Genomic DNA, 9,558 nt, shown 5'->3' with positions numbered 1-9,558 from the left:
TCTCTACTCTCAACAAAGCCGCAAATATTTCCCAAATTGTCAAAATGTTCTTTCAAACTCTCCATGTATGACTGTAAATGTTTATATTGAAACTGTCAGCTGTGCTTTTCAACAAACACATTGTGCAGAACAATGTGTCTAAAAAGTGAAGTTTTATTTCATTTAAATGTAAATATTCTACAGAGAGCACTTATGTCTGGGACTGTTTGTACATTATGTGAAATAAACTGACTCTGTCTCTGCCTGTCTCTTCCAGGCAGGAAAGTTTGACACAATCCCAACACTGATCAACCTTGTAGCTGCCTTCACCTCTATTGGACTGGTAGGAATTAATGATCATGCTAAAGACGATTAAAAAAAAATTATCTTGTTGCTGTCTGCTTACATTTAACTGTTTTCCCCCTCTGTGTCTGCAGGGTACGGTTCTCTGTGACATTATCTTACTGAACTTCTTGAAAGGGGCAGAGCAGTACAAAGCCAAGAAGTTTGAAGAGGTAATGAGTTTTTTCAAAAGTAAAGTTATATTGAGTCCAGATGAGCTTTTGTATAAGAGCCTCATCACAGATTTCTGGTTGTTTTCTCTATCCAGGTATCAGAGGCTCAGATAGAAGCATCCCTTGCTCAGAGCCCAGGCAGCCAGCTGTCACTCAAAGCAGGTATCAAGAGTTCGTATGACTCTGGAGCCATTTCCCTCGCTGCCTCTGACCAACCTATTTGACAACACCAACAACACGCTAAAGAACTGGACATTCCTCTTCCTCTTTCTTTCCCTTATTGCCTCGCAAGAGATTCATTAGGCATTTCTGGTTGTCAGGATCCTGCCGTCAGTTTTAGTTTGGCAACTAAGTGGGCATCAGGAAAAGAACTGTGGTTTTGTAGCTCATAACAACAACTGGCACACTGGAGCAGAGTTCCCCTAAAAAAAAGGTTTGACTCTTCATCATCATTTAGATAAAGCTTAGTCAAAGCCACAGTCATTAAACTCGGAGGGAAACATCCAGTAGTAAAAAATGTTATTTTATAGAAGGCGATTTCATTTTACAAGACATTTTACAGTGTCTTAACTGCAATAAACTGCAACCTCCTGTTTGTCAGCCAATTGTATAGTGGAATGAATCCACTTCTCATTTCTAATTAGCTTCGCTTGAACAAGTCAGAGGTTTGGAAAAAACAAACAAAACATGTTCGATACAAGAAAAAACAGTCCTGAGAATAAACTATTTGCGTAACATTTTGGAGTATTTCTCTTTCTTGTCATGGCCGCACACTCAACAACTGTCCTTCTTTTAAGTCCTGCACAAATGAAAGCACTAAAGAGTCCACTAATGGTGTAAAGACATGGTTAATGACCTGTGTGTGTGTGTGTGATGAGAGGGGGGAAGCAGTAGGATGAATGTGTGTGTGTCGTTTGAGGTTTACAAATGGACCATAATTAGTGCACTTCTGAGCAATGACGTACAGTAGGTTCCTGTACAGACTAATGGACTGATGTAAGTCCTCTTTTTATATCCCGACAATCCAAAATGAATCCAGAAGTCTCTGTTTATTTCTTTGGTTCACTCCCACATTTTCATCTCAGACAGATTTATGTAATTCTCTGTATTTCCTACTCTGTCTTTCCCACACACACTGTACATTCTAGAAGAGGAGGAAGGCATACTGACCAGGGCACTAATAGATGAGCTAAAGAGCCTCTTAATGGCTCTGACAGTGATTTACGTGAGAATAAAGCAGTGAAGGGGGACCACAGAGGATTTGACAGCAGTTAGCCATGAAGTTTGATGTACTAATTTAATCATATAAATCAATATAATGCATGTAATGGAAATGTCAGAATATGATACACAGTGCCACAAAGTACTCTATTTGTCTGAATGAGGCCTCTGCTCACTCTGTTTGTGGACAGAATGAACAAATTGTTTCTCCAAGTTTTCACAACCAAAAATCTGAAGGCCAAGCAAGACTGGATGTGTGTGCCATTGTGAGGCATGAAAAAGCAGATATTGTAACTTCCTCAAGAATTAATGTGGCTGGGACAATGAGGTAGCTGGAGGATGTTTTTCATGTAAAGGGTGCAATGTAGATTATAAGATAAAAAATGGGTGTTAACACTTTTTCTGCACTCCAGGATCATAAGATGGTAGTTTGTTAACTTAAAGACAGAATAGAAGAAGGATACCACTCTAATATCTGCGCTGCAAATATTCAAGGTTATTTTATTGTCATTTACAACATATAATGAACTTTAGATTATTGTTGCTACTTGTAAAACAAAATAAAAATGGATAAGTATGTCATGAAAATAAAAAAATAAAAAAAACATTTTGCATGATGAAGTGCTGAGGATGGCAGCCTGAGGGAAGAAGCTGTCTTAATGTCTGGTGATACGGCAGCAGAAGCGTCTGCACTTCTTTTCCAGGTATGAAAATGAGCTTAGCACAAAGACTGAGAACAGCTAGCCTTGTTTCTGTCCAAAAGTAACAAAATTCACCAACCAGCACATCTAAAGTTTACGACTGATCATATATAATTTGTTTAATTCATACAAAAGTGTAAAAATGACAAACACACACAGACATTGACATTGGCTCGTCTAACTCACAGAAAGAACAGGAATAAGCACATTTCCCCAAAATGTCAAACTATTCTTTTAGTCTTGTAGCTCTACAGTCTCCAATGTTGCTACACGCACACTGAAGCATTACTGTAGCTCTAGGACCAGTCTGTAAAAGCTTAAACAGATAATATTGTCAGGATGTAATATCTCAGTGCTCAGGCATTTCTTTCCAGGAAACAATTGGCTTCAAAATATAGTTTCAACATTTCAAAAGTTGAACAGAGAGCCACAGACTGGCCGTGTCCATCAGTGGTTTCTGCCACTGCTCGGGTTAATTTTCAGGATGGCCGGACAGGGAGCCATTACCAAGAGACACAGACAGCAGAGTAGTCTGTCCGTAAAAGCTGGTGCAATAATACAGCAACTAAATTGTCTCAACACTTCTGCAGCTCATGCCACGTTGGCTGTATATAATCCAATCTAGATAGACAGACCGAGAGGAGAGTGTGGACAAAAACAAGTCTCTTAAATTAAAACTGACAGTTGATGCTTAAACATAGTCCTTGTGAGCTGAGGAGGTCAGAATTGTTGCCAGTTTAAACCTCCGGTGCAGCTGGAAAAGTCTGACCTCTTTTCCCCTTTAACAGCTGCTCCTAAAGTGCTGCTTAGCAAAGCAGTGTGGCAGTACATGGCTTGAAATACTCTCAGCACGGTGGTGGTCTGGAGAGGGACGAGGAGCAGTAAGACACACAGAGGAGTCCAGAAAGAAATCCAGTTAGCAAACTTCCTGTGTGCAGTGCAGAACGTCTAGTAGTAGAAGTCTAAAGAAATCCCCAAAAGTTGAAGTTATGATGCAATTAATATGTTCCAGGGTTTTAAGACAATCTGTCTCAGCTGATTTAATTTAATATTCATTTATTTTAAGCAAGACAATGCTTATTTTTTGCAGTTTCATTATCTGTGCTTCCTCCTCTTCAGAGCCAGTATCCAGGCAGGGAGAGCAGACCGGCGTGCTGCTGGTGCCACCTCCTCTATCACTGCCTGCTCCACCTCACAGCCCTGCTCTGTCACAGAGTCCTCGTCCGCTCCTGAATCCTCCTCTGAGTCTGTAGCATCCAGATCCAGCTCTGGAGGATCTATGGTCATCACTGATTCTGAAAAACGAACCCGTCGGTTCTCCTCGACGCGCCGCTGATCCAGAGTAGAATGAATTGAATGGATCAAAGGAAAGAAAAACAGAAAATGTCAAAGAAAGAAGTAGTTAATATAATGTCATATTTACTTTTATCATTCTAAAGTGTTATTATAATTATATTATATTTGGTCTATGTAACATCCATCACTTACAAAGCTTTACTAATAGTTTCATGAAAAGAACCATAAGAAAGTAATTTGGTACTAATTTGAGACAGTGATCAGTTTGTACATTTTCAGTCAATCAGTTACATTTAATTGCAAGTGTAACCTAGAGTCTTTTCAATTTTAGTTAGCTGAAAATGTAAAAAAGTAAATTCAGCATATATGAAACAATAATGAATATTTACATAGGTGTTATTTCTTTCAAGGACCCTTCTAGTTTTCTTTATAATTATTACCAAATTACATATTAAAAAAAACTCTTAGAAATGACAACAAAATGATTCATTTATTACTGAACTGTAAAAAAGAAGGGCCAATATTTAAAAGATATCAAAATGTCGATAACTTTATTTGTTTTTCCATGAGTTTTCCTGCTTTGTGTATGAAAAAAGCTACTTTGTTCAAATAATCTAATTTTTGAACACGAAGATCAATAGTTCATGAGCACTTCAACCTCATCTCCCAGTTCCATACTACAGTACTTACTACATGTTACTATATATAACTATATACTAATCTATAGTTTACATCAATTTACTGAACTGTTTTACAACTTTTAGAAATACATTTGCAGTACAAAGGCAATAAACAGTGACTTTGTCTCTTTGTTACTTAACAAAAGCTTAAAAACTCTCAATAATTGTTTTCAGTTTTCTGAGGTTTCTTTTGAAGATGTTTTACCACCAGCAACAACTTTTGCTGTGAGAAACTCCTTCGTTTTCCTGTTGCATTGCATTTTTGGAGAATAGTGTGAGGAAGACACTTAAAAATGTTCTTTAATCCACACAATGACTACAGTGAGTATACTTTACATTCTCAACCCTGCTTAGAATCAGCATGTAGTATGGACTTGGAACACACTCTGTGTAGATGGTATTTTTATATTTTATACCACAAGGAGGCAGTGTGATGCACAGTTCCCTTTTTAACTCACCCTTTTTGTCACTACTTCCACTGAGGACTCTGAATCCTGGGATATGGAGTGTTTGAGGACACCCCTGGGTGCAGGAGCAAAGGGACTCAAAGAAGACGGAGAGAGCGGTGGAAGAGGAGAGTTCAGGGTGTATAAAGGGATGACATTATCACGTCCTGACTCTCCTGACTCCTCCATCACATGGCTGCTTGTCGGGCTCAGTGAGGATATGGATCCCCCTGTGAGACGAGAGACAACAGTTTATAAAGGAAATCATTTCAGTCGTATGAACACCTGACCTCTGTCAACTGAAATATCAGATAATGCAGAGTATTAAGTTGTTCTGACCTCTGTTTGCGTCACTTATTTTCTCAGTTTGAAGCCTCTTAGCTGACTGATGCTGTCTCTTTCTGTTTTGGTGGGCTCTGCTCTTCAGCACTGAGTTGTTCAGAATATCTGCAGGCTGCAATTACAAACAGATAACAGCATTAATGAATAATACGTGAAAGTAAAGTTTGGGAAAGTACTTATGGGTGTGTTCAGGTGTTCATGTTGATGATATAGTAAAATCAATCATTTAAACATGGAGAGGAGAAACATCAGATGATTTCTGTCTAAATACTGAAGTGAATAAGTAGTGGGTTGTGCATAATAAGGTGGCCTATATCTAACCTGCACAAAGGAAACAGGTCTAAGTCGCTGTCCCAGTCTACTGTCTCTAGACTGCATATCTGATTGGGTTTGTCCATCCTCCATTGGTTCTGATTGGTCAGCCACTCTGGGAACTTGCTGCTGTCTTCCTTCTGAAAGGTCCATGCTGACAGGAAGGAGAGGAACAGGCGATATTTGCGCCATGCTAAAATCTGAAATTGGTGATGCCTCAGTGCTCCTGAAGCTCCACTGGTTGTTCACGCCTCCTTGCTGTTTCACAGGTGATTGACTGCTATCATAAGGATTTGGTGGAATTTTAAGTTCTTCTGATGGACTCTGATTGGCTGAGGTGACCAATAGGTTGGGGTTCAGGAACTTGGCCCACTCTTGGCCCGTGACGATCTCTTCCAGTAAGCTAAATGAGCCCAGGCCAAACTCAAAGTCACTAGTAGACCTGCAACAAGAGAAGAGACTATGTAAACTCATGTAGTAAGTACAGTGCATGCGTCATCACCTCAGAACCAAAATCAGGAAGTGACCTATTTTATTTCACCCAAAATCATGAATTTGTCTGAGGTTGTGCAAAATGTGATGCCCTCAATACTTCGACCTTTGATTCAAATGATAATGAATCTGTAAATCTCTATATTTGTCCTTTTGTAAACAAATCACGTGAAAAGACCAAACAAACACTGTAGTTTGTTGTTGCAGTATTTGATTACAGTACACGGTGAAGTTGATATGTTAAGGCTTCCTTTTTCAGTGATCAAGTTTGCATTTGTACTACTTCCATTTTTCAACCATTCATCTGTTACTTGTGCTGCTATTTCAACTTCTCTGCTTGTGCTTCAACTGGTCTTTATGCTCTCAATTGGTGTTCAGGTGGTTGGTAGTAGTGTATTTGTGACAATGAATATACTAAAGATCAGCCTCACACCAATCTGTTATCCTATTTATGTGTTTATTTTTCTCTAAAACACAAATATGGGTAATTATGTCTTACCAAATCATAATGGCTATCTATTTACACTTGCTGTACCACAATCTGACTGAAGAGAATCCGACCAAACCAAAAGTGCATTACTCCACTGCTGAAAATAGTCCCCAAAATGGCCCAATTTACTTCTGACAACTTCTAACATTTGCCAAAAACTACAGTGCACAGCTGTTCTGGGAAATTAGAGTCTTTTTTTTTTCTTTGCGAAACTATATATTTGTGACTCATATTTAAAAATGTAATTTAGACTTATCGTCCTTTATGGGTGATTCTCTCAGTCTGTGTATCTCAAGTACAATTTACAATTTAATTAAGGACATTTACTCAAAACTTTGAGGTAGAACTACCTTGATTTGTTCTGTTTAACTGAGTGTTTCCATTGTTATATTTTACTTTTTACTCCATTACATTGATTTGACTGCTGCAGTTACTTTAAGAAAATACATGTTAAGCATATCATATAAGACACATTGCTATAGTAAATTAAACTACTACTACCCAACAGTATAACTTACATCCACCATGACCAGCACTAACATTAAAATGCAGCTTACAAATTAGAGCTCCAGTGATAATATTATAATTCACTGTCTGTATGTATGATGAGTACTTCTGTCTTTGTTACTTTAAGTATTTTTACATTACTTTTACTTAAGTGAGGCATCTGAATACTTCTTCCATCAATGGTCTCATTGATGATGTTTCCTTTTTAAGGGATGTTATTAAAACTGACTTACACAATGTGAAAGTGTGATGACTGTAAAGATGGCTGATGACAGACACTGTCAGTGGCAGGGGTGTGTTTGGCACATCCGACCAAAGAGGAACAAATATCAGCCCAAAATAATATCACAGCTGTGGTTGAAAACGTCTCATGAATACCTCACATATCTCACTCGTGTTGCTTAAGGGCTGAACAACGGATCAACAAAACCCAACTCTGAGAATGTTTAGCCTGTGTCATTCTGACTTCACGACTGGTTTTGGGCGTATTTTAATTTATGGGTTGGTTACCTCATACGTCCTTCGTTAGTGCTGTCTTCTGTGTGTGTAGGAGGGGTTACCCTGGTATCACTACTGTCTAGTGAAGCAGGGGTCCTTTCTTCCTCCTTAATTGATGTGGTGATAAGAGTTTCTGCTGCCAGTAGCTGGTTTTGGGGTGAAAGCTGTGAATTAAACAAGTTGCAGTCTCACTTTATCTATTTAATAATTTTTTAATTTTGGCAATAGAAAATAAATATAATCAAAATGCACTGCTTACCTCAGTTCCCTGCTTACTCTTCTGGTCTTCCCTTCCGTCTTCTTCTTTTCCCTTTTTGCCAAAACTCCCCGGCCTGTCCCTCCATCTCTCCTTGATCTTCTGAGTCCATCTTCTCGTTTTATTCTCAGACGGTCTCTGCTTTCTCCTAAAGCTGTTGTTTGTTGTGTTTTGGTCAGTCTGGACAATCTGCGTGCCTTTACTTTGTGCCAAATCTCCAAATCCTCCATTTCCCATATGTAAAACTTTATCCCCTTGACTTCCCGTGTCAACATTTGCATCTGTGGGCTTCGAGGACCACACAAAGACTCTGGGTGTAAAACCCCGGTCCAGGTCCTGATTCTGTCCCATGCTTGTTACAGCATCTTTATCACTAGGGGTGTGCCTCGTCATTGGAGAACTGCCAAAACTCACCCTCTCCCCATCAGTCCTCTCAAAGGAAGTGATATCAGCATGCTTAAGTGATTTAACAGGAAACAGCTGCCCTGTTCCCGTTGAAGTGATCCCAGGCTGCGTGGCCTGTCCCAAAACCCTTTTCTCACCCGTGTCATCAATGTTGTCTTTCTGGGTGGGAAAGGAAATGAGACCACTGTCCACTTCAGTGCCATGACCTGGTTGTTGTATTCCACGATCAATGTTACCGTCCACAGCAGAGATACCGAGCTGTTTTGAGGGGACACCATTGGTACCAAACTCAAAGCCGTTTACAGGACTGTTGTTTACTTTCTGGAGGTTGGAGGCTCCTGTCTCTCCCGCTTGCCCCCATGTGGAAGGAGCTGTGATGGGTAGAGTTGTGTGCAGGAATGTCTGGCCCTCTCTTCCCGGCTGGAGCTTCAGTCTCTGCAGCATGGACTGCAGCAAGGCCTGACTGTCTGTTGAATTACGTGACTGAGACATCTGGGAACACAACTGCTGTGTATCAAAGCCAGAAATCACAGAAAAGCATGACAATGATGAGTGAATGTGAACACTATAAGATAAACAGGGAGGGATTCCACAGTCTTATGTAATGCGTCACTTTAAAAAAGAGACCATTAGAAGAAATAAGCTGTATGAATCACGTCACCCTTTAGTCCAACTTGCGTGGTTAATACTCCTGTGATGGTTGTTTCCTTCTTTTTTCATGCTCCATTTTTTTACATTATCATATGTTTTCATCATCTTAAGGTATAAGAAATATTTTCTTCTTTCGTCTCATGGATGTTCCACTGTCATAGTGCCTCCACTCCTCCACTCATCCATAATCCTCAAAAGTTTCAGCAGCAGTCTCTCTCTTTTGGTGTCCAATGTAAAACAGCTTCTAACTTATGTCTTCTTGTGTCTCTCCTGTTCACCAAATGTCCGTGGTTTCAGTATACGAATGTTGTTTCAGTCACACCTCTTCAGCAACAACCATTTAAATCACCAGTTAAAGGGAGGAGAGATGGTGCACGGCAACGTTCCTCAGATCTTACACACTGAAGCAGACAAACGAGAAAGACCAGTGAGGTGAGATAATTGTAAACTGACAGTGACTCTCCCTCTCTCTGTCTCTGCCCATCTTTCTATGTGCCCTCCCTTCCTTCCTATTTTTCTCTGTGACTCCCTGTGTGCACACACACCCTCTTTCTTCCCACCATGACCCTTGAGTGGTAATTACAGGGCAATTTTTAGTGTGCAGCTGCTATTTAAATGTCTTCAGAATGAAAGAAATATAAAAAAATGGAAGCAATGACCTTGAAATAACCCATTTTATAGGAACTCTGTGAACTGTCCTTTTTTGTATGAATATGTCTGTTGTAGTAATACTCACATCCTTTACTTAAGTAAAAGTAGCAATACAA

At 39.6% G+C, this 9,558-nt stretch overlaps 2 protein-coding genes across 3 annotated transcripts in view; one reads left to right on the top strand and one right to left on the bottom strand.

Annotated features, from left to right (window-relative positions):
• p2rx3a (purinergic receptor P2X, ligand-gated ion channel, 3a) overlaps positions 1 to 1,231 on the top strand; it is a 6,787-nt gene extending 5,556 nt beyond the window's left edge. Inside the window, exons 10-12 of the mRNA XM_035669319.1 lie at positions 257 to 322; positions 417 to 494; positions 590 to 1,231. Of these exons, the coding sequence (XP_035525212.1) occupies positions 257 to 322; positions 417 to 494; positions 590 to 718 (273 nt within the window). The 3' untranslated portion in view covers positions 719 to 1,231. The remainder of the gene's footprint in view (positions 1 to 256; positions 323 to 416; positions 495 to 589) is intronic.
• A 524-nt stretch (positions 1,232 to 1,755) lies between these two features.
• The window catches only part of zgc:113229 (uncharacterized protein LOC550612 homolog), an 8,894-nt gene continuing 1,091 nt past the window's right edge, over positions 1,756 to 9,558 (bottom strand). Inside the window, exons 2-7 of one of the 2 annotated variants that reach the window (XM_035669317.1) lie at positions 7,739 to 9,192; positions 7,492 to 7,643; positions 5,502 to 5,934; positions 5,178 to 5,292; positions 4,851 to 5,068; positions 1,756 to 3,748 (exon numbers count right to left, since the gene is read on the bottom strand). In XM_035669317.1, coding sequence (XP_035525210.1) covers positions 3,512 to 3,748; positions 4,851 to 5,068; positions 5,178 to 5,292; positions 5,502 to 5,934; positions 7,492 to 7,643; positions 7,739 to 8,632 — 2,049 coding nt within the window. In that variant the 5' untranslated portion in view covers positions 8,633 to 9,192 and the 3' untranslated portion in view covers positions 1,756 to 3,511. The remainder of the gene's footprint in view (positions 3,749 to 4,850; positions 5,069 to 5,177; positions 5,293 to 5,501; positions 5,935 to 7,491; positions 7,644 to 7,738; positions 9,193 to 9,558) is intronic. The other variant, XM_035669318.1, reaches the window with a different exon arrangement.

The sequence above is a fragment of the Morone saxatilis genome, unplaced genomic scaffold (assembly GCF_004916995.1).
Source record: "Morone saxatilis isolate NCDOM2014 unplaced genomic scaffold, NCSU_SB_2.0 Contig22, whole genome shotgun sequence".
NCBI lineage: Eukaryota > Metazoa > Chordata > Actinopteri > Moronidae > Morone > Morone saxatilis.
The sequence above is the reverse complement of the archived record's forward strand: the minus strand, read 5'-3'. Positions and strand labels throughout refer to the sequence as shown.